General features: G+C 44.2%; 1 protein-coding gene across 2 annotated transcripts in view; it reads left to right on the forward strand.

Moving 5' to 3' along the window:
* Positions 1 to 25,438, forward strand: part of MGLL (monoglyceride lipase) — a 71,266-nt gene that overhangs the window by 40,464 nt on the left and 5,364 nt on the right. For both annotated transcript variants that reach the window (XM_075831788.1, XM_075831787.1), the window contains exons 4-7: positions 8,324 to 8,460; positions 16,772 to 16,882; positions 17,441 to 17,530; positions 21,950 to 22,165. In XM_075831788.1, coding sequence (XP_075687903.1) covers positions 8,324 to 8,460; positions 16,772 to 16,882; positions 17,441 to 17,530; positions 21,950 to 22,165 — 554 coding nt within the window. The remainder of the gene's footprint in view (positions 1 to 8,323; positions 8,461 to 16,771; positions 16,883 to 17,440; positions 17,531 to 21,949; positions 22,166 to 25,438) is intronic.

Consider the following 25,438-nt stretch of genomic DNA (forward strand, 5'->3'; position numbering starts at 1 on the left):
ATTTTTGATGGTAAACTGTAGAGAAAAACATTCCAACATCCCATGTTCTCATTACTGACCCTATAATTCATTCTTTTTAGACGCGTTATCTGTGTGTCTTCATGCAAATGCTAAAGCCCTGTTTGATCCTGTCCCATCATATATATATATTGCAAGGTGCACAGAAGATATCATTGGAGCATGGTAGATGCCCAGTGGGTTATGTGGCATGGGCCCCTATAATTAACATGCTGCACAGTGTGACACAACCCTTACTTATCATATTTCATCACATTATAATAATCATTCATACCCTTACCCCTCTAATTAGCAGATTACTGCTCCCCACCCCTCATTACAAAATGAGAAAACACAGCTGACACCCTCTGCCCCCGGCACTGGAGCTCAGCGGAGGTCTATGGTTTACGTGACAGACTGGATGGAAAAACGTCCCACTAACCAATATGAATCAGCAACATTTACTAAGGAATATTTATAAACACTGGTGCAATGGCAAATGTGTCTCCCCTATGAGATGGCCTTTGTAGCCACTAGGGGGCACTATTTTTTGTCATGTAGGGTAAGTTCATACATGGCAGATTCGTTGCAGAAATTTGGAAATTGCAGTCATCCATGCATCTGCTGCAGAAACGACCCCATTTAGATGAATGAAACTGATTTTCAGTCACAGAAATTTCTGCAACATATCGGCCGTGTGTGAACTTACCCGTATATCTGTTATACTGAGCTTAAAGTAGGCCTAAGTGTCTATTGGACACGGAATTGCCACGTGCACAGACCCTGTACGGTACCCTATGGTTATGTACAGTAGATAAAAAAGGAAAAATTTGCAAAAATGCCACGCGTGAATAGCCAAGAATAGCCTGCAATCAAATGGGGTTACGATCTGATCTCTTGTCGCACCAAGTCAGATTTACACTGAAGAACCCAGTGCTACAGGGGAACAGTTAAAGGATATGTCCATCTTTAAACACCTTTTCACATTTTACATATAGAATTATTTTGCTTGGAAAGTTGTCACCTTGTAAATACATTACATTACTTATCTTGTACTCCAGAGCAACATTCACAATGCTGCTGGTTGTAATTACAAACAGTCGACAGACACACTCCCATAATGCAGTCTTTCCTTCATTAAATTACTGTATAGTGCCTGAAGTACATATATCACCTCCTAGAGTGTGAATACCCAGAGCAAGCTATGTGCAGACTAAACAAGCAGGAAATGCTGGGGAGATTTCAGCTCTGAAGCCTCTGGAAATGTGATTGCAGCTCTAGAGTATAATACAGACTGTAACTAAGGATCAATACAGGATAAGTGAAGTATGTACACAGTGACTCCACCAGCAGAATAGTGAGTGCAGCTCTGGAGTATAATACAGGATGTAACTCAGGATCAGTACAGGATAAGTAATGTAATGTATATACACAGTGACTAAAAGCAGAATAGTGAGTGCAGCTCTGGGATATAACTCAGGATCAGTACAGGATAAGTAATGTAATGTATATACACAGTGACTCCACCAGCAGAATAGTGAGTGCAGCTCTGGAGTATAATACAGGATGTAACTCAGGGTCAGTACAGGATAAGTAATGTAATGTATGTACACAGTGACTCCACCAGCAGAATAGTGAGTGCAGCTCTGGAGTATAATACAGGATGTAACTCAGGATCAGTACAGGATAAGTAATGTAATGTATGTACAAAGTGACTCAACCTCAGAATAGTGAGTGCAGCTCTGGAATATAATACAGGATATAACTCAGGATCAGTACAGGATAAGTAATGTAATGTATGTACACAGTGACTCCACCAGCAGAATAGTGAGTGCAGCTCTGGAGTGTAATACAGGATATAACTCAGGATCAGTACAGGATAAGTAATGTAATGTATGTACACAGTGACTCCACCAGCAGAATAGTGAGTGCAGCCCTGGAGTATAATACAGGATGTAACTCAGGATCAGTACAGGATAAGTAATGTAATGTATGTACACATTGACTCCACCAGCAGAATAGTGAGTGCAGCCCTGGAGTATAATACAGGATATAACTCAGGATCAGTACAGGATAAGTAATGTATGCACACAGTGACTCCACCAGCTGAATAGTGAGTGCAGCCCTGGAGTATAATACAGGATATAACTCAGGATCAGTACAGGATAAGTAATGTATGCACACAGTGATTCCACCAGCAGAATAGTGAGCGCAGCTCCAGAGTATAATACAGGATGTAACTCAGGATCAGTACAGGATAAGTAATGTATGCACACAGTGATTCCACCAGCTGAATAGTGAGTGCAGCCCTGGAGTATAATACAGGATATAACTCAGGATCAGTACAGGATAAGTAATGTATGTACACAGTGACTCCACCAGCAGAATAGTGAGTGCAGCTCTGGAGTATAATACAGGATGTAACTCAGGATCAGTACAGGATAAGTAATGTAATGTATGTACACAGTGACTGCACCAGCAGAATAGAGAGTGCAGCTCTGGAGTATAATACAGGATTAGTAATGTAATGTATGTACACAGAGACTCCACCAGCAGAATAGTGAGTGGAGATCTGGCTGCACTGTAAAATACTGTTGACGGTGCTGACCAGGTCAATACTATACGTGAAGAAGACGACTGACCAGACTCATTACAATAGTTGATTAAAAGAGCGGAGAGTCATTTGTGCAGCGTCAACTGTTTTATACCAAGTGGGATCATTATTCTTGCTGTTTATGCATTAACCCTTACCTAACATGGCTCTGCTTGGAGTTGCAGGAATACATCCCCTGTTCTATTGTCGCTACATAACTAAGCAGATTTGCCTTTCAGGGTCTCCATAAAGCTGATGTCCCCTGCAGGGTGATTATTAGGAGCATAATGCTTTGTTATTTTGGATTATAGTTTCATATATTAAGCTTTTATGGGTCTTAATCCAATTTTAAAACCCACGCAGAACGCCCTGTGTTACCCTCATCCCAGGAGTTTAGCTGCCTGTCATCTCCGTTAATGATAAATATATCATGTCTTTATTAACTGTCCCGTCACATGAACCGCGCCATTGTTAGTTTATCCACTGTCAATGATTATATGAGGAGGATGGCCCGGCTCACAGTCGCTTGTGTCTTTACATTTTTATATGACCCAAAAACGGTATAAAATCTACATATAAATATATTTGATAAATACGGAAATTTGGATCCTATCAAAGAACAGATTGAAAAACTGCTGCATGTATTTTAGGAAGCTTATATAGCGTGTAATACCATCTATATAATGTTTTCTAGTATAGTTCATGATGGATTTGACAGATATAGAGAAAGTTTTCATCCATTGCGTTTGCGAGAATTGTTTGTTTAAATCTTTGTACCATTTAGGCCCTGTTCACACGGAGTTCTATGACACGTTTTTTTGATGCGGAAACCGCGTCGGAAACCGCGCCCAAAAACTGCCAAAAATGCCTCCCATTGATTTCAATGGGAGGCGGAAGCGTTTTTTTACCGCAAGCATAAAAACCATCTCGAGGTAAAGAGAAGCGTCATGCCCTATCTTCGGGTGTTTACGCCTCTGACCTCCCATTGACATCAATGGGAGGCAGAGAAAGCGTATTTTGCGGCGTTTTTTGCCCGTAGCACTCAATGGGCGCGAGCTAAAAACGCAGGGAAAATCATGGCAAACGGCGTGCAGGCAGGTCAAAATCTGCATCAAAATCGCAAACGGAATTTTGAGGCAGAATTTTCATCCTGCAAAAAACTCAGTGTGAACAGGGCCTTAGAGATGTGGGATTGAAGTTCAATGTTTGATGGTTGGGAACCGATTTGGTAAAAGGTCCTTCTACCTTGTTACATCTTTATTTGGTTATTTAGGAATGTACCAACATGTTTGGTGGAGAGATTAGTGGATATGATATATTTCTTATCTGTAGAAAGTTGTAGAACTGTGTTTTATTCAAGTTGTATTTATTTGAGGGTTCAGAGAAGTAACATAGAGTGTTATATATAAATCATCTATGGACGATATACCTGCATCTAGCCTTGTGATGTCTGGGTCCGTTATATATTTACTTAAAAAGGGGTCTTCCACGACCAGATATCTGATGACCTATCTGCAGGATAGGTCATCAGTATATGATCGGTGGGGGTCCGACACCCGGACCCTGCACCGATCAGCTGCATCGACTGTCTCCAGACACCGGACGTCCATGCCGGAAGCGTATGGCTCTAATCACGGAATAGCAGCCGGGCTGCAGTACTGTATTCAAATGAATAGGAGCAGAGCCTCAGTTCTGCAGAACTCTGCAGTGGTCGGAGTCGTCTGCTTCCGGCTCCAACTACTGCATACCGTTCAAAACATACGATGCCCGGAGGCAGCCGGAGCGGCTGATCGTTGTGGAGTTTGGGTGTCGGACATGCAACGATCATAGACTTTCCATTGAGTCCGTACACCGCCACATAGGCTTTCCGAGAAAAGCCAATCAGAAGCGCTCACCCGAGCTCTTCTGCCGCTTCATTCTAGCGATCGGTGGGGTTCTCAGTTCTCGGACCCCCACTGATCAAAACTCCTGACATGTCACTATGTCAGAAGTTTGTTGAAAGTTTAGTTACCCTTCAAGCCTAATGCACACGACCGTCTGCGCCGCCCGAGTCCCATCCGTGATCCATGGAAAGATAGGACATGTCCTATCTTTCCACGAATCGGAGAGTCGGGTCTGTGAAAATGGACCCGATTTACCCGCTAAAGTGAATGGGTCCGTGAAAACTATCGGGTGAAACTCAGATGCAAATAAATTCCTTGGAAACGTTTACATATACAAACAAATGAAACAGATTTTATTTCTTATACTTTTTATTTTTTGGTATTTCTACCTATACATATCAGAAAAATTGTTACGTGAATCTCCTGTTCATACGTAATACCAATAACTTCTACCTGCGAGTAGAACTGAAATGTGGATTTATAGAAGTTTTCATGCAACTAATACAATTATTGAAACCGAAAAACTGCTGCAAATTGATTTCCAGAATTGGACTGATCCACCAGTTGGTCCAGCAACAACATTGCCCATGAGGTCTAATCCCATCTGAAGCTGAGAGTGGAGCACATACATTGATGTTGACTTCCCCAGCACAGCTTATCCGAGAATACATATTATTCCAATAGGGGATAAGTGGCTGCCACACGCCCTGGACACGCTTATCTCTGGATGAAACAAAGGAATCGTACAGGATAAATTCTAGAATTTCCAAAACTTTCTCCCCCTAAAGGGGAAAGTCGGGCCATCTCAATATACATTAGATTGTATGGCCAGCCTCACTTTTTTGGGGGAGGGTTTTTAAGTGTGAATTCTTTTGTTATTTCTTGTGTTGGGCTCAGGGTACCCCCTGCCCTTCCTTCCCAAGTTTTTGCATCAGCTGTAGAAACAGTTTATATCAGTTAAAAATAGAAGCACACAAACACAAAAACATTCTTCAAAAAGACTTTGGTGGGAACCGGGAGGCATTTGTAATTTCTTGTAAACATTCAGATTCAAGGTCATTTCTGACTTAAGATCCTGTCGTTTATTTACCGGCGTCGCTCAATGTTTAACCAGAAACGTCTATCTGTAAAAAAAATAAAAAAAAATTATGTTTGAGATTCAGCCTGTACAGGTCCAGTAAAAATCTATTGTCCCTAAAGGTGGCCATACACATTTGGTCAAAGTTGGGATTGGTCAACAACCCCCGATGGCAGATTTCGGGGTAAAGAAGGATCGGGCAGGATGGATTTCCCCATTCCCGGTGCTGCAGGAGATAAGCCGCTGCCAGAGGTGTCCAGCAGCTGCTTATTCCCCTCTCCCCAATGAAGTAAACATTCCCAACTGGGCCGAATGTGCGAGTTTATTCTATATGGGGTCGGGAGAAATGAATATAGCATTAGGGACATAAAATCATTTTCCTGATTTTTTTTTTATCATGGTTCCAAAATTCAGGACCTTGATTCCCTGCAGCAGATACAGCATGCCAACTTCTGCAAGACTGGAGGGTATGAAGACTCCATTCCCTCTTACTGCTGTCTGGGTATAGGTGCCACCCGCCCTGATAGGTTTTTATCCAAATCCAATTCTCTCTTTACAGTATGTTGCAAAAAAATCTATTCAGCTGTTTCTTAGTTCTATCTATTTCTCGGGAAAACAAAGTGACAGCCAATATGGCTGACAGATCGCTCCCACAGGGGTTGTCACCTAGCTTTATTAGAGTCCTGAATGGCAAATATGGGGATATGACCCCATATAATTAGGTCGATTTGTCATTTGGATGTTGGAAAAGCTGGGTGACTTTTATATAACTCATGTTTATATAGAATAGGAAACGTATATGTGATTTCACCATCATTCCTAGCAAAAGAATTGTAACTTCTAGCTAATTTGCAGTCTAGGCCCCGGCGGGCGCTGCGTATTAATTAGCACATACTTATCATCTCTCGTTATAGATTTTGCAGGTGTAAGGTTTACCACTGAATATTTACAGAAGTTGTCAAAACTTTCATCAAAAACTGAAAATGGGAAATTAGCGGTAACTGTTTTCACTTAACATAGAGTTCATATGATGTACTGGGGATGTAATTCTGGATTTTTATGAACTCCGAATCCAAAGATCCCTAGGTAAATTTAAATCTTCCACTTTTAACATCATTATAGTTCCAAACTTCTGAATAATTTCTTAATATATCTTGATAGCGCTCGTAGCTTGTCTGCAAATCCCCTGCATATATGTAGAGTTAAATGATAAAATTCTTACTGCTTGCACTAACCACTAGGGGGAGCTGAGGAGTTTACTGTATACTGTTTATTACTGAGTTCATTGTGTAACTTCGGATTATCAGAATTTCTAGATTATTGGATTTAACTGACTATTAGATTCCAGATGAAAGGGATTTTTTTATAGCATTTGACTTTACCTTAATAAACCACTTTTCAGCTTTGTTTTTAGAGGGGTTTTCCCATCATAGACATTTATGACATATCCACAAGATAAGCCATAAATGTCTGATAAGTGCGGGTCTCGCTCCCATAAAAATGAATGGAGGGAACCATGCACATGCGCTGCTACCTCTCCATTCATTTCCCGCCAGGGGGCGACTGTCGGCAGCTTCCTCATCAGTCGGGACGGGGGACGGTTGACCCCCAATCTGGTGATAGGTGCAGGTCCTAGAGTGAACCACATCTATCAGACATTTATCCCGTGGATGGGTTATAAATGTTTGATTTGGAAATACCCCTTTAAGGACATAAGATTGTGTATATTCCTTAGGCCACTTTTACTTTGCGCTTTTTATAAAACCTTATTTTTTTTATCTGAAAACGTGAAATTCCTGACCTTATTTGGGGAGAATTACTTTGCTCCTTCTATGCCAACTCTCTTGTTTTTGGCAGGAGGGTTTCGATTTTCAGGACTGCAGCAGGTGTCAGATGGAAATAAGAGAAAATCCTGCAATACAAGTTTATCTTAGGCTACATTCAGACGAACATAGCCAGCCTCGGACGTGCTGCCCTTGTGCGGGACGCGTTATCACGAATCCCCCGTAGACTAAAGTCTATGGAGTGATGCGTGAAGCGCAAAAAAATAGGACATGTCCTATTTTTGTTTCACGGACCCTTCACATGCTCTATTGAAACAAGGGTCATGTGAACGGCCCCATTGAAGTACGTGAGTACTCATGACGGCCGTTGTTTTAACGCCCGTCACACGGACTACATATACGCCCGTCTGAATGAGCCCTTATTTTTCTTCACACCAATTTACATACAATTCACTTCACCCAGCAACTCCCATCAGACACTGAGCACCATATCTGCCCGGGTGTGCATCTCCCTACACCAATACGGCTGCATAACTGGAGAAATTTGCCATTCAGAAATTGGGAAAGCTGAGTGGTAACCATTATGGTTGTCATTACAACTCCCACAGGTGGGGTCACCTGAACACAAATCCACTTGGCAGGGTCGGCGTCAGCCTCGAGCCTACCTGGGCAGATAACAGGGCCCACTGGGCTTCAGGGGCAAACAAGCCGCACGCAAGACAAGGGTGGTATTAGCAGGAAGCCCACTGTGACTGTCACCCAAGGGCACAGATACACCTGGAGCCGGCTGAATGACGCAGGAACAGGGGTGTATCACAGATTTGCCAGTCATGAATCAATAGACTGGGTACTCTGTGGGAATGGCGGCCATGTTGGATGTCACTCAGCTTTCCCAGAAGGGCTTATATTTACTGAGGCTTTTTATTGATGGTTTTATATGGAACTGTTAGAATCTTTTTACATATTTTTGTATTTGTTTCCTATACAGTCGGCCATGGTCAGAGCGAAGGGGAGAGGATGATTGTGTCCGATTTCCAGATTTATGTCAGGGACGGCCTTCAGCACGTGGACCTTGTGAGGAAAGACTTTCCAGACCTGCCTATGTTCATCTGTGGACACTCCATGGTAAGACCCCCGCACAATGTAGACGAATCCGTCCTGATTATGTCCTGCTCACACAGCTCATTGGGTATAAGGCTGGGTTCACACTGAGCATTTTAATTTTTTTTTTTTTTTTTAGCATTCGTTTTTTTGCTTTAGTTGATGAACTCCCATTGAGAGATTTGGAATATCTCTACCAAAACAAAAACATGCATGCTAAAAAAAGCAACAAAAACGCACAGTGTGAACCCTGCCTAGGGGTGTATTCACATGGTGCGTTTTTTTTGCGCTTTTTGCCGCACGGCCAAATACCGCACTGCAAAACCGTGTGCGTTGTTACCGTGATTTCCCACGGGATTCACGGTAAAACCACACGCGTTTTTGGAGTGCGTTTTTGTACTTTTGCACTCCACCGTCTGAATACACCCTAAGGCCCCATGCACACGACCGTATTTTTCATCCATAAATACAGACCCATTCACTTCTATGGGCTACGGACACCTTTCCGGATTTTTACGGATGGGTGTCCGTGCCGTAGAAATGATAGAACATGTCCTTTTTTTTGTCCATAATTACGGCACGAACTACCCATAGAAGTACATTGACGCTTCCGTAATTACGGACGGCTATGGATGTGTAGCCGTCCGTAATTACGGAAGTGTTGCTATGCGATTCCAGAAGATTAGCCGAGATGCCTACATGTTTTTTTTTATGGATCCGTAAATATGGATGCAATACGGACCGTATTTACGGACAACGTTCCGTATATGCAGATGATTTACGGATGACTATAAAGGACTACGGATCCATATGTACGGACGGTATTTACGGATGGATGAAATCTACGGACGTGTGCATGGGGCCTAGAGCTCTTATAACGAGGCCTGCAGCTGTGTGAGCTGAACTAGTTTAGGACAGGTTTTCAACCACTGGATATAGTCAGCGAATATTTTCATTCAATGATAGCAAGCAGAGATCTTGAAACATTTTTATTATACATAATACCAGAACCCCCACACGCCCTTTAGGAGTTTACAGCACCTTTTGAGGGTGCACACTATTTGGGATAGGGATAATCCTCCATATTCCCATTCATTTGGATTATTACGGCTGCTCTTGGGGTGAGGGAGCCTCAATGTGTTCTAACAAAATGTTAAAGATACAAGAGCTCTGACAGGTCTATTAATTAATAATGTGTGGGTGATCGGGCGTGTAAGATGACTTGGACTCGAGTTCTGTTGCTTGAGCCCTATCAGCGGCCGCCTATACCAGAAATACCCTATGGAATTCTACAAAGTAACCCTATAATACAGAATAATAAATGCTCCAGTAGGAGACACTTTCAGCATTCCCACATTTATACACTGACCCCAATCTTCTCACAATTGTGTCCTTGTCTACTTACAAAGCACTTCCCCTTTAAAAAAATATATATATAATTTTTTATGTAAGCGGTATTCTCATCTCCGATATTCATGGAATGTAGAACGGGGGTCCCGGCTGTTGCTCAGCTGTTTCTGTAAATCCCATAGAAGTAAATAGAGAGCCGCACACACGCACAGCCACCTCTCCATATACTCTCTGCTTGGATGCGGCAGGTCAGGGACCCCCGTTCTCTAACATCCAGGGACCCACGCGTTTGAGACTTGACTTAGATGGGAATACCTTTTTAAAATCACCAGAAAATATAAAGTCCTTGAGTTTTCTTCTCGTATATTCTTCGTTCTATCTGTTTTCTGTCTTCCGATCTGTGATGTGGCTAATGCGTGTGATTTTCGACCATGAAGAAGAAAACAGCGTAGCTCGCTGAGCTGAGCTGTTTCCGTAACTCCCATAGTAGTGAATGCCAGTTACGTAAGCAGCGTAGCATGCGAGCTAAGCTGTTTCCGTAACTACCATTCCGTTTTATGGGACTTACAGAAACAGCTCAGCTCCGCGAGATACGCTGTTTTTGTAACTCAAGACCATATAACCTTTTTTGTATGGTCGGAATTCACCTCATTCAGCTGTAACACAGAGAGCGGTAGAACGATGTTTAGGGGGCCCCGTTCTAGAGATAGGTGCGGGTCCCAGTCTATCTGACATTTATGACCTATAATGTGGAGATGTCATAAATGTCCCTGCTGGGAAAACCCCTTTAACCATTTATCGGATCATCAATAACTTCAAGGAGAGAGGTTCGATTGCTGTGAAGAAGCTTCAGGGCAGCCAAGAAAGTCCAGCAAGTGCCAGGACCGTCTCCTAAAGAGGATAAAGCTACGGGATCGGTTCACCACCAGTGCAGAGCATGCTCAGGAATGGCAGCAGGCAGGTGTCGGTGCATCTGCACGCACAGTGAGGTGAAGGCTTATGGAGGCCGGCCTGGTGTTAAGGAGGGCAGCAAAGAAGCCACTTCTCTCCAAGAAAAACATTGAGGACAGTCCTCTGCAGGAAGTACCGGGATTGGATTGCAGAGGACTGGGGTAAAGTTATTTTCTCTGATGAAGCCGCCTTCAGACTGTTTGGGACATTTGGAAGAATGATTGTCAAGAGAAGAAAGTGTGGGCGCTACCATGAGTTCTGCATCATGCCAACAGTAAAGCATCCTGAGACCATTCATGTGTGGGGTTGCTTTTCATCCAAGGGAGTGGGCTCAACTTTGCCTAAAAACACTACCATGAATGAAGAATGGTATCTAAGCATCCTCCAAGAGCAACTTCTCCCAACCACCCAGGAGCAACTTCTCCCAACTACCCGGGAGCAACTTCTCCCCACCGCCCGGGAGCAACTTCTCCCGACCGCCCGGGAGCAACTTCTCCCGACCACCTAGGAGCAATTTGGTGATGAACAATGCTATTTCCAGCATGATGGTCCATATCACAAGGCAATGATTAGGTAAGAATTGGTCATCAGTCAGGATTTGGCCCAAAAGCTGACATCCAGCATGGCAGAGCGAATTGCCGAAGTCCTGAAAAACAAGGGTCAACACTGTAAGTATTGAGCCTCTGCATAAATTTGATGTATTTGTCAAAAGTTTAAAAACGTATGAAATGTTTATAATTGTACTTCAGTAACCAGAGAAACATCCGACTAAAAGATCTAAAAACCCTGAAGCAGAAAACTTTGTGAAAACCTAAATCTGTGTCGGTCTCAAAACTGTTGTCAGATGTGTCATCTATGGTGACCCGGCAATAACAAGAGGTACAGAATGCTGGTTTAGACATAATCCGTTAAAGGGGTTTTCCACCTTCTGACAACTGATGACCTATCCACGGGACAGTTCATCAGTATATCATCGGTGCGGGTCCGGCACCTGGACACCCCACCGTTAAACCGCTCCAGTGGCCTGCGGGCACCAGATGTTATGGCACATAATGTGATGTACGGAGCAGGAAGCAGTTGGCACTGTACATAGCATAGCGGCCGTGCTGCAGAAGCTCGGCTGCTATTCCGTGACCGGAGCCAACTGCTTCCAACATGTAAGTCCAGTGTACGGAGGCACCGGACCAGCTGATCTGTGCGGGGGCGGGGGGGTCGGACCCCCACAGATCATGTACTGATGATCTATCCGGTGGACAGGTCATCAGTTGTCAGAAGGTGGAAAACCCCTTTAATGAGCTCCTGGCTTCTCTAGATGTCACTGACCCCGTTCTCTTGTATAATATTTGTACAATATCTTTAGTAAGAATAAGAAGCATAAATATATACTCTACAGTGTGGAGAAGAAGGGTTAATAAATGAAGGTGATTGGGGGACGGACAGGACCAGATTCACTTTACATGAGCTTTACTGCTCGGAGCTGGGCCTAAAATCATCATCTGCCTCCTGTTGTTTGGTTTCTTTCCATGTAAAAATAATAAAAATGTTCCTGCTTTATATTTTCTCTGTCAAGATCGTCTTAAAACGAAAACCAAAATATCACGTCTTTGTAATTTAATTGTCATTTATTTTTCTACTTGATTTATATTGAGGTTCCTTCACCCCTTAGAAGCGCTCCTGGGGAGACCTGATGTCTCCGTCTGCCATTCTTTAACAAGAAATATACATTATAAAAAAAAGCCCGTCAGTCCTGCGAATATCTATCTCAACTGCTGGTGCTAAAGTGTTTTACTAATAAGGTGTTAGTGGCATTTACTGTTGTGTCTGAACACATAAGCTGCAGGACGACGGCTCCACCTGATCACATTTCTCGCCTCATTAAAAAAGCGCGGTAATCTGACTTTCAACAGAAGTCACTTTTGACCACATCATGAGAGCGCTGTGACTGGGGGGCTGTGACTGGGGGGCTTGGGGCTAGAGTGCTGAGTTCAGGAACACTACAGTGTTAACCCATGTACCTGGGTTTGCTGCATGCAACTTGTGTGGTAGGTGGCGGCCTCCTTATATGAGTTTGCTGCTTGTGCTTAAAGGTGTGCAACGTTTTCCTGACAATTTTGGCAAGCGGCTGGCGCTCAACAGGGCAATGCATTTCTCTTTTAAATGAATGCCTCGCGAACCTGCACAGGTGAAGGGCTTTCTAGGAGGAGATCCTGAGAATAAAACCTGTATGTTCCTGACTCATCTAATTCATCAGCAGATAACTTTACCAGTGTCTTACCTCTGCTGTCGAGAGCCGGCTGAAAATTCTCCCAAAGATGACATGTTCTTATTCCTGCTGGAAGTGATGATTACATTTGGTCTTGTGGAGACAATAAAAGGGATAAGAGACCAAACTGAGCACAATCCATGCGGTGTTGTGATTAAGTAGTGTCTAAACAGTGAGTGTCTTCCATGTTCAAATCCTGATGTGTGGCCTTGTCCAAATGGGAACTCTGCTGGGTGGTGTTTATAGTGGTGTGGAGGCAGCGCAGTGCCATTGTTGCTGCATAAGAAAGTTACTTATACAGCTGTCTCTTTTAAGATGTGTGTGTGTGTGTGTGTGTGTGTGTGCAATATACTCATCACTCAAACAGTTATTCATCACTCAATAGTTGATACTTTGGGAAAGGGGGGAGCTGCCCATGATCACCAGGAGGACAACATTGGGGTTAGAACCCACATTGTACAGAAGCAATTCCTGGGCTCAACTCAGATCAAGTAAGCTGTGAGCCCACTGCACAGCAGCTTCATGGGGGTCATATTTTTCACCTCTTTAAAAAAAAAAAAAAAAAAAGGTGAGTGGACTTTCATGAAGAGAAACTTTAGATCACATTGGGGCATGACCATGCAGTGGTTTGGGGCTTAAGGGCCTAGGCCAGGTTTGCTTTGGATTTCGCCCATGTGTGAAGCTTGTATGATAGGTGGCGTTCTCCTTACTTATATGAGTTTGCTGCTTGTGGTTAAGGGTGACAGCAATTTTGGCAAGCGGCTGACGCTCAACAGGGCAATGCATTTCTATTTTAAAAGGATGCCTCGCCTTGTGAACCTGCACAGGTGAAAGGCCTTCAAAGGAGGAGATCCCAGGGATAGAACCCACACGTTCCTCACTCCTAATTTATTAGCAGAGAACTTTACCAGCGCACTACGTCTAGTGTCAAGGGCCAGGTGCAAATTCTTCCAAAGATGACATGTTCTTATTCCTGCTGGAAGCGACGATTACATTTGGACTTATGGGAACAATAAGAAAGCTCAGAGATCAACCTGAGCTGGTGGTCTGGTGCTTAAACTGTACCCTAAACAGTGAGTGTCTTCTGTGCAGCCTCTGGTTCAAGTCCTAGTGTGTGGTCTTGTCTAAAAGGGAGCTCTGCATTGTGGTGTTTATAGTGGTGTGAAGGCAGTGCAGTGTGATAATATACTTATATGAAGAAAGTTACTTATGCAGCTGTCTCTTTTGAGACTGATGCACTTATATAGAAGATTATTGCAGATTTCAGCAACATACTCATCACTCAAACAGGTATACATTTCATTTGGTCTTATGGGGACAATAAGAAAGCTAAGATGCCAATGTGAGCTGGTGGTGTCTGAATGGTGAGTGTCTTCTGTGCAGCCCCTGATGTGTGCATTGTCCAAAATGGCTGTATTTATGTAGTAGAATATTACAGATTTCAGCAATATACTCATCACTCCATAGATGGCACTTTGGGAAAAGGGGAGCAGCCCAAGGAGGACAACATGGGGATTAGAACCCACATTGTACAGAAGTGATTCCTGCACTCAACTCAGATCACGCTAGCTGCACGGCAGCCTTACAAGGACACATTTTTAACCTCCTTTAAAAACGGGTAATCGAACCTTCAACAAGAAAAACTTTAGATCACATTGGGGAGGGCAGCAGCGTGACAGTGTAGTGGCTTGGGGCTTACGTGCCTAGGCCTGGTTTGCTATGGAGTTATCCCATGTCACTACGTTCAAAGCTACCTGCATGCTGCTTGTGTGGTAGATGGTGGTCTCCTCACTTATACAAGTTTATTGCTTGTTGACGTTTTTACAACAATTTTGGCAAGCGGCTGATGCTCTACAGGACAACACATTTCTCAGTTAAAAAGATGCCTCACCTTGTGAACCTGCACTGGTGAAAGACTTTCAAAACTGAGACACAAGGAGCAGATCCTGGGAATAGAACCAACACATCCCTGACACTTCTAGTTTATCAGCAGAGAACATTACCAGTGCACTACCTCTGCTGTTGAGAGCCAGCCACAAACTCTTCCAAAGTTGACATGTTCTTATTCCTGCTGGAAGTAATGATTTCATTTGGTCTTATGGGGACAATAAGAAAGCGAAGATGCCAATGTGAGCTGGTGTTGTAGTGATTAAGTGGTGTCTAAAAAGTGAGTGTCTTCTGTGCAACTCCTGGTTCAAATCCTGATTTGTTGATTGTCCCAAATGGTACATTGCTGGGTGGTCTTTATAGTGGTGTGGAGGCAGTGCAGTGAGATTGTTTCTGCATAAGAAAGTTAATTATGTAAAGAAAGTTACTTATGCAGCTGTCTCTTTTGAGACAGCTGTATTTATGTAGTAGATTATTACAGATTTCAGCAATATACTCATCACTCAAACAGGTATCATAATCCATCACTCCATAGGTGGCACTTTGGGAAAGGGGAAGCAGCCCAAGGTCACCAGGAGGACAATGTGGGGATTAGAACCCACATTGTACAGAAGTGATGCCTGCACTCAACTCAGATCATGCAAGCTGTGAGCTAGCTGCACAGCAGCCTTACACAGACACATTTTTCACCTCTTTTAAAAACGGGTAATCAGACCTTCAACAAGAAAAACTTGGGATGACATTGCGACATGATAGCACAGGGGCTTGGGGGTTATCTGCTTTTAAGGCTGGAGAGCCTAGGGATAGAACCCACGTGGCCCTCACGCCTCAATGTTCTAAGCAGAGATCTTTACCAGTGCACTACCTCTGCTTTCAACTGTTGGCAACAAATTCTTCTAAAGATGTCATGTTCTTATTCCTGCTGGAAGTGACGTTTACATTTGGTCTTATGGGGACAATAAGAAAGCTCGGTGATCGGCCTGAGCTGGTGGTCTGGTGCTTAAGCAGTGTCTTCTGTGTGGACCCTGGTTCAGTTCCTGAAGTGTGGCCTTGTCTGAGAGGAGACCTTGCTGGGTGGAGGTGGTGTAGTGAGGAGGTTGCTGCATAAGAAAGTTACTTATGCAGCTGAACCAGTTCTCTTTTACAGAACATTATTGCAGATTTCAGCAATATACTCATCACTCAATCAAATATCAAGTATCACGTTCCGTCACCCCATAGGTGTTGCTCTATGGGGAAGTGGGATAGCTGAATGTTGAGCACATAAGCTGTGAGCTCGCTGCTCCACCGGAACGCATCTCCACCTCATAAAAAAGTGCGTAATCTGACATTCAACAGAAATCACTTCGACCAGAATCGACTGACGTTATGCTGTGCGCTGTGACTTGGGGGGCTTAGGGCCAGGGCTGGCTTTAGACAGAGTGTGTTGGCTGCTGGGGCTTGTGTGCCAGGGCTGCTTTTTTGTCTCTGTCCAGCCCTGACCAGCATCATAGATGAATTGTCACCCATCTTTCCCAGAATCCTGAACAGAAAGTCTGCCTAGTCATGCAGTGATACATCCTTACTCACATATTGCTGCATAGCTAGACAAATGGGTTGTTCAGGAGTCTAGTAAAGCTGGGTCACAACCCCTTAATGGTCAGAACCTACATAGAGATTGCATTGACTCTCGGGCCCTGGTGTAAAGGAGGCCACAGACCCCACAGCCACATAAGAGGACCAAAGTACTATAAACAGCATGTCACGTTTGGAGGGGGGAAACTGGCACTACAAGCTGTACCTCTGCCAAAGGTCCTACAAGTCCTGATAGATTTATAGGGTCACTTACAAATTGTGCTCCCACAAAGTATTTTCCGGGTGATATATATATTTATTTTCTTTCAGGGTGGTGCAATTAGCATTTTAATGGCCAACGAGAGGACGGCAGAGTTTTCTGGTCTGATCTTGATTTCCCCATTGGTTTTACCAAATCCCGAATCAGCCACATCATTCAAGGTGAGTCGCTCCGCAGCGCTCCTGAGGGGTCATTATGTCAAATCCAGTAAATGTAATATTACATGCGGACCATTCAAATGAACAGCCGACCATGTAAGACATGGGTGGGCCGGGTCTGCCGGAATGGAAGCTGCTTTTACTTATTGGCTCTCTGCTGCGGCTCATAAAGGGGATCCCAAGCAGGGGGACCCCTTGTGGTCAAACAATCACTTTAACGTTAGAAAACACCTATTTATGGGAAAGGGAGGGGAATGGCGCTACTTTTGAGTTAGTATCTTGCTCTGCACCTGAGACCTTTCACATAGGTGGGGGTTTTCCAATCCAGCGACCCCTTTAGGGTGCGTTCACACAAGCTGGTATTGATGCCGCAGCAAAACCACGTGTCAAATATCCACATTTGCCATAATTCCAGGAAATGTTTTTACGTAGTTTTTTTTACATGGTTTTCCTCATTTATAGTAAGTGGCAAAAAAATAAAATTGTAGGACCTTATACAGTGTGGACATCACACCTTATATATGTATTATATATATACATATATATATCTCTTCTCGACAGGTGTTTGCGGCTAAAATACTGAACCACGTTCTGCCCAACTTATCTCTCGGCTGCATTGACCCCAACTCTGTGTCCCGGAACAAGCATGAGGTGAGTGCGATATGTTTTGTTACTGTGAGGGATATCTGGTCCTGAATTGCAAGTGGGACGAATATGATATGAAGATAAGCGGCGCCAGACGAAAATTGTTTAATCAGCCGTTAACACATCTGATCCGTTATGTATTAACATACAATAATGTGCCTGAATATTTGTCATTCCTATGTACAGGTAAAGATTGATCTTTTTTTTTTTTTTGCAAGTTTGCTACAATGTATCAGTGCAGGTAAAATGTATCAGCCTAGAGTGCAGACAGTACAGCTTTTAGAGGATTTTTTTGAATGGAAACAATGATTGCAAACCCCTCACCTGTGTGAAGTATTAGGTCAGTTTGGGTTTCGTAGTCAACAAAAAAGTTTGCATTCACTAACAGCAAGTAGAGATCTTGAAAATGGAGTAGAATTGAAACACAAAGTCTAATAGAAAGTTGTAGGAAAGTACATATATGGCCAGGATAACAAATATTCTGGACAAGACATCCTGTAGTGATATACACCCTCTTTACAGCAACTATGAGGCATTTTATGATCCACAAACCTTCGTTGTGTAGAAACAGAACTATAAAGATTACACACAAGCCGCCGACCTTTATTTCTTGTAGATTCAGCTCTGATAAAACTTGTCAAACATTACACTATACAATCAGATAATGCATCGTTGTCATACAGGAGGGCGGATGCCAGGGGCCAGGGATATTGGGTTCACCTAGTGCTCCCGTCTGTGGGATGCTGGAGATGGTTGTCCTGGTTGACAACTCTTTCAGTGAATATATATATAATTTTTTATTATTTATTTTTTCCTGTTGTTTTTTTTCTAAGGACTGTTTTGCATAGAAACTGTCAGCAAGCTGCTGTTGACGGATCTTGTATTCTTATTACGTGATGACATGTACTACTTTCAGTACATAATGTTGTAAACGGATCGTTAACATCTTAATGCTCCCTACGAAAAGACAATATTGTTATACATGGCAACCAGTCTGACTATGGCTGATTTAACAGGATAGACAGGTCGCCCACTTTTTCCGTGTAGTGGTTTTTCTAGCGCTCTCTCATAGGTAATGCATTTGGAAACACAACCTATAATTTAGCAGTCTCTCCCAGTTTCCTCCGCAGCCGATTGTACAAGGGGCTGAAAAGGTCATCGGGCAGTAAATTATACATCCTCATTCATATTTTACGGGCTGACTGCTTCCCCAGATTGCATTGTGAAGCGTCTGTCTTTCGGTTGTGACTCTCAGTATATAAATGCTGATCTGGGGAACACTTTCTGGATCTTATCCTCATCAGTGTCAACGCACTGCTAGGATGTCAGTAATATTTGATGATGGGGAATGTAGTGGTGTGGACATCTCCAAAACAGTATCTCACATGATAGGATTAGATACACTGGTTCAGCAGACAGTATCACACATTATAGGATTAGATACAGCGGCTCATCACACATGATAGGCTTAGATACACCAGCTTATCAGACAGTATTACACTTGATCAGCTTAGATACAGGCTCAGCAGACAGTATCACACATGATAGGCATAGATACACCAGTTTAGCATGAGATTATTTTATAATGATATTCTGTAATATTACATGATGGGGGAATGTAGAAATGTGTGGTACGATGAGCATACCTCCTAACTTTATATCGCAAAGAGGGACAACCACTGCGGCGCGCGTAGCTTGCCACGGCAAATTTCCATTTTAAGCCACGCCTCAAATCCCACCCAATCCCCACACCAGCTTCTACCCACACATTATCATGGCAAATAGCTGCCCCCACACAGTATAATGCCCATACAGATGCACCCATACAGTATAATGCCCCCATAGCTGCCCCATACAGTATAATGCCCCCATAGCTGCCTCATACAGTATGCCCATAGAGATGCCCCCATACAGTATAATGCCCCCATACAGTATAATGTCCCCATACAGATACTCCCATACAGTATAATGCCCATACAGATGCTCCCATACAGTATAATGCCCCCACAGCTGCCCCATACAGTATAATGCCCCTACAGATTTCCCCATACAGTATAATGCCCCATAGCTACCACCATACACTATAATGCCCCCTTAGCTGCCACAATACACTATAATGCCCTCACAGCTGCCCAAACAGTATAATGCCCCTTAGCAGCATCCATACAGTATAAATCCCCCTTATCTGCCCCTAATGCCAGTGCCGACATAGTGATATAATGTCCATGTAGAGAGTGTCACACAGTGCCCATGTAGATAGCGCCACAGTGTCCCCTCTAGAGAGTGCCCCCCCCCCTGTAGCCATTGGGACTCGCTCTAGGGGCGGAATCCCCAGCCAGCACGTCCGCAACGCCATGGCCGTCAATTCCGCTCCAGGATGAGCCGCTGACATCGCTGTCCATATATGGACAGTGACGTCAAGGGCTTCCTTAGGCTCAGCACTTAAAGTAGCGCTTTGCCCGGAGAGTCCCCGGTACTAATGCTGAATCAGGGAGATGACGGCTTCCTGCTTCAGAATTGGGTTCAACATTATCTGCGTCCTGAGGACGCATATACAGTTGACACCGGGAGCCCCGGACATACCACCGGCCATCCGGGACAGCGGGACACCACCCGAAATCTGGGACTGTCCCACTGAATACAGCACGGTTGGGTGGTATGCTATGAGACGGTATCACATATACAAGTTTAGATACACTCTTCGTAGGCTTAGATACAGCAGTTCAGCAGCATAGTAGTCAGTAGCAATAGAACTAGGACTGTGGCAAATAACAAGAGTTTCAATGTCAAAAGGGTTAAGAGAGGAAATAAAGTCGTGGTGACCTGTTTACTCCCAGATCTCCGCGGTTTTATTGCTGCAGCCAATTATAGTTTAACCATTTCACTGATCGTATAAATTCTCGAAACAAAAAAATAAAGGATCCGTTAAGTCTGTTCTGTCCATCTCAGAGTCTCAGGTCACTCCCTGGTCAGCAGCTGCCTGACATTGCGGAGGAGTCATTTCATGGCTATGAAGCAGCTGACAGCCGGGTCTGTTTTAAGACGAACCAAGTGTGACAGCGGTTAATGAGACGGATCTGTAGCCAAGTCTGAATTGTGTCCATCATCTTAGAGATTTTGTGAATAAAAAAATGATCTGTATGATACAACTTTTCCGTTCAGAAGTGAGGCAGGAGGCACAAGGTACCTCAGTGACAAACTCTGTGGAATGGGGTCTTCCATGATACCCCCTAAGGGCACGTTCAGACGTGGCGGAAATTTACCGCTGTGGATTTTGCCGCCAGTTCGTGGCAATTACGCAATGAATCTGCAGCAAAATCTGCATATTTGACAGTTTATTCGGACGTGGCGGATTTTGCAGCGGACTTGCCGTAGATTTCAGTCTTTTCATTGCAGTGAAAATCCGCGGCTTTTCCGCAACAGACTGTGCACGCTGCGGAATGTAAATGCCGCGTTGCAAGCTAATTTCCGCACTGTTAATTTCCGCAACGTCGGCACTAAGTTGTGGTCTGTCCGCAGCTGAATTCCACAGCAAAGTCGCCACGTCTGAACGTGCCCTGCCAGAGCTGCCCACGTGGCAACAACATTGAACTAATAACAGTGCTGAGGTACACCGCGCCTCCTGCCTCCCTCCCAGCAGAGTCACCATTGTATCTCCCACCTGAAATAGCTGCCGTCCTCAAAGTGACCATCTCCACTATACGAATTGCAGCAATGCAAAGTCGTCCTCATAATTATTTCTGGAAAAGCTGGGTGGCTACACATGCGGTGATCCAACATTTCTAGAGTTCAGAATATGGCGAATCTGTCTAGTAATTCAGCAATACAAGGGCAGAACATGTCATTAATATATAACTAGGCAGCTTTGCCATGCAGGAATCCGGGAAAGCTGAGTGACGACCACTATCGGGGTTGTAGCAACAACTATATTGTTTGGCACCAGCAAACATACAGAATAAGGACGTACCGGGGCTATTCCTAAAACTAGTAAAGCGGGGCTCTCGCCCATAGCAACCATTCAGGCACCAGTTGATTCTGATTAAAACGGCAAAGTGGGAGCAGCGCCAGGCCGCCGAGCTCCTTCTCTACCCTCAGCTCGTTGCTACGGACAAGCTGCCGGAATCCATAGCAACCAGTCAGGCACCAGCTGATTCTGATTAAAATGGCAAAGTGGGAGCAGCGCCAGGCTGCCGAGCTCCTTCTGTACCCTCAACTCGGTACCAATACAACCTTCATCTGAAGATCTGAGGAATGTAAGACAGTCTGGTTGCTATGGACTAGCTGCCGGTATCCATAAGAACCAATTTGTCCCATTCTGGATTGTCCTTTCACATGTCCGCCTGCTTTATTAATCAGATTTTTCTCAAAATAAAACATGTATAAATGAGAAATGGGAAATTTCATTGCAGCTGTTTATTCCTCCAGGTGGAGTCATACGTCACTGACCCTTTAGTTTACCATGGAGGGATGAAGGTTTCGTTCGGGGTTCAGCTACTCAATGCCACAGCGCGGGTGGAGAAAGCTCTTCCTCATTTTAATCTGCCCCTGTTACTTTTCCACGGCACCGCGGACAAGCTGTGTGACTTCCGGGGGTCCCAGCTCATGATGGACACCGTTCCGAGCGAGGACAAAACACTGAAGGTAAAGAGATGATTTTACTGCTTATTCATTGACTCCTATTACAGTCTCCTGGAGTAAATCTGATGAGGGTTATCCCCCACTATTACATGTTCTCATCAGGGAACCCACAATGTAAGGCCCCATGCACACGACCGTATTTTTCATCCATCTGTAAATACGTCCGTAAATATGGATCGGTAGTCATTTATAGTCATCCGTAAATCATCCTGCATATATGGAAGGGTGTCCGTAAATACGGTCTGTAGTTCATCCGTATTTACGGGTCCGCAAATAAAACAAAACGGAGGAATCTTGGGTAATCCCCTGGCGTCTCATAGCAACTCTTCCATAATTACAGAAGGCTACGGGTGCATGGGGCCTAAATCATCCATTGAAATCAGTGACCGATCATGCACTTGACTTGGTTTTCAGCTGCGGCTAATACTAAACGGTCCTTATTTTACCACAACATCTACCAAGATTACAGACGGTTCCTTTAAGGGTATGTTCACACGGCCTATTTTCAGTCGTTTTGCGGGCCGTAAATGCCCCTAAAAACGGCTAAATGCCTCCAAACATCTGCCCATAGATTTCAATGGGAAAACCGGCGGTTCAATCTGACCGGGGGGGGGGGGGGGGGGGGGTGGGCGTTTTTTTACGCGGCCGTTTGAAAAAACGCCACGTAAAAAGAAACGCATGTCAATTCTTGAGCCAGTTTTGGAGCCATTTTTCATTGGGGCAATAGAAAAACAGCTCCAAAAACGGCCGTAAAGAACACAGCAAAAAACGCTTGATGCATAAAAAACGGCTGAAAATCAGAGGCTGTTTTCCCTTGAAAACAGCTCCGTATTTTACAGCCGTTTTTTTGTTTAGCGTGTGAACACACCCTAAGGCCATGTTCCGACGTGGCAGAATTTTTCCGCTGCAAATGTTGGTGCAGATTTGGGGCAATTACGCAACGGATCTGCACCAAAATTTGCATATTTGACAGGTAATTCAGACGTTGCAGAAAATACAGCGGACTTGCCACAGATTTCAGATTTTGCATTGCAAAGGCTGAAATCCTAAGTGAAATTCCGCTGCTTCTCCGCAACGTCATGAGCTGCTGCGGAGGGAAAAATCTGCACCGCAGCCTGATTTCCACACAGTTATTTTCTGCAACGTCTGAACTAAGTTTCCTAAAAATGTGTTTGTCCAGTCTTATGCTAGTTTCTTATACAGTTTGTGTTTCAATTTCATATCATTTTCAAGATCTCTGCTTGCTTTGAGTTAATGGAAACAATCTTATTTCCACCCAGAAGCTGAAAACCCATCCAGACCAGAGAATTTGCTGCAAATGTATCCAGTCTAGACATCCCCCTGTAAGGGCCTGTCCACACATAGAAAAATTGCGGACGGAAAAATACGCAGCAGAATACAGTGGGTGAGATGTAACAAATCTCATCCACGTGTCAATTCCTGCTGCGGAAAGTGGACTGAATTGCTGCGTTTTTCAGAGGAGACGTCACCATCCCCCAACATTGAGAAAAACGCAGCAAATTCCGCAACATTTTCTGCATTAAAAAACACTGGAGTGGTGCAGTTTATCCACAGCGGAACGTCTGCTAGTTTTCTGCAGCAATTCCGTTACGTGTGGACAAGTCCTTAGATAAGCACAAATAATAATCTTTATTTATATAGCGCAAACATTTTCCGCAGCACTTTACAGTTCAGGGGGTTCAATGTACAGACAATATCAGACATTACATAGTGACAAAACTAATTTACAATTCAAACAAGATGGTTTGCTACAATGTAGCAGTGCAGGTAAAATGTAACAGTCTGGAGACCAGCTCATAGAACATTAGCCAGACTGGATACATTGTATGAAAGTTCCCATTGGGTTCCCACGTAGCGTAAATGCTGCAGAATTTACAGTAGCAGCAAAGTGGATGAGATTTCGAAAATCTCACACCCACGCTGCAGAAAAAACTCACAGCCTAAACGATAATAAATTGACCTGCGGTGCGGAATTTAAATCCACAGAATATCAATTTATGCTGCGTTTTCGTTGCTCTTCTGTTGCGAGTTTTTCCCATTGAATTCAATACGGGATCAAAACCCACAACGGAAACCCAGTGTTGCGACTTTTGCAGTGGAATCACAGCGATTCCGCCGCTAAATCGCAACTCAGGGAAAAAACTAAAAAACTACTTACCCAGAACTCTCTCCTTCTTCCTGCAGTCCGGCCTCCTGCGCCTGGGATGACGTTTTATCCCATGTGACCGCTGCAGCCACTCACAGGCAGCAGCGTCACATGGTCTGCAACGTCATCTTAGGAGGCCGGACTGTGCTGAAGAGAGGGAGGTGGGGGGGGGTCTGAATTTTTTTTCCCCAGCGTGGCTTTCCGCAGTGGAAATTCAGGCCGAAAAACTGCACTACAATGGTGCGATTTTTCATTCTGAATGTACTGCGGGTTCCAGGTTGGCTACGCTGCATGGTTTTTACGCAGCGTATCCGACCTGTGGGAACCCGGCCTAAGCGTTTTCAGTCTCTGGGTGGAGACAAAGATGTTTCTATTCACTGATAGCAAGCATTGATTTTGAAAATGGTAAGGAATTGAAACACAAAGTACATTAGAAAGTTGCAGAACATTTCATTAGTCAGTGATTTAGATTTATTTACATACAACTGGACAATCCCTGAACATGTTCCCTGAATTGCAAATCTGACTTGACCAACAGCAGGGGATGTGTCAGGGGATGTCACTAGGCAGGTTTGCCATTCAGAAGACCAGGAAAGCTGGATGATAAATTTCCCTATCCATCTAAGGCGGATAATTTAGTGGGATCATATATAAATATTATCACTTGGGCCATCTGTTCTACGCTGGGAACCTGAAGGTACAAGAGTCCTCGCCCCCTCGCTAGACGGAATCATGTCTTTCCTGACAGAATCCAGATGTGGCCGCGGCTGCGGGAGCTCAGGGTTTGCACTTCAGCCAAAATCTAGACTCTTAATAATAGATTCAATCTGTGCTGATAGAGAGATGATGAATGTGAAGGCCTCATGCACACGACCGTAAAAGAAACTCCGTAATTACGGACCCGCCCAGTTCTATTGGCCGCGGACACCTTTCCGTAGCGCTACGGAAAGGTGTCCGTGCCGTAGAACCGTGCCGGGAAATATGGAGCATGTCCTACTTTTGCCGTGCTCCCATAGAAAATGCGGCGCGTGGCACGCAGGCGTCGGTGGCCGGCCGTGCCTGCAAACGCGGGCCGCGATTACGTGCACGCCCGTATGCATGAGGCCTAA

This window comes from Rhinoderma darwinii, chromosome 7 (genome assembly GCF_050947455.1).
Source record: "Rhinoderma darwinii isolate aRhiDar2 chromosome 7, aRhiDar2.hap1, whole genome shotgun sequence".
Classification (NCBI taxonomy): domain Eukaryota; kingdom Metazoa; phylum Chordata; class Amphibia; order Anura; family Rhinodermatidae; genus Rhinoderma; species Rhinoderma darwinii.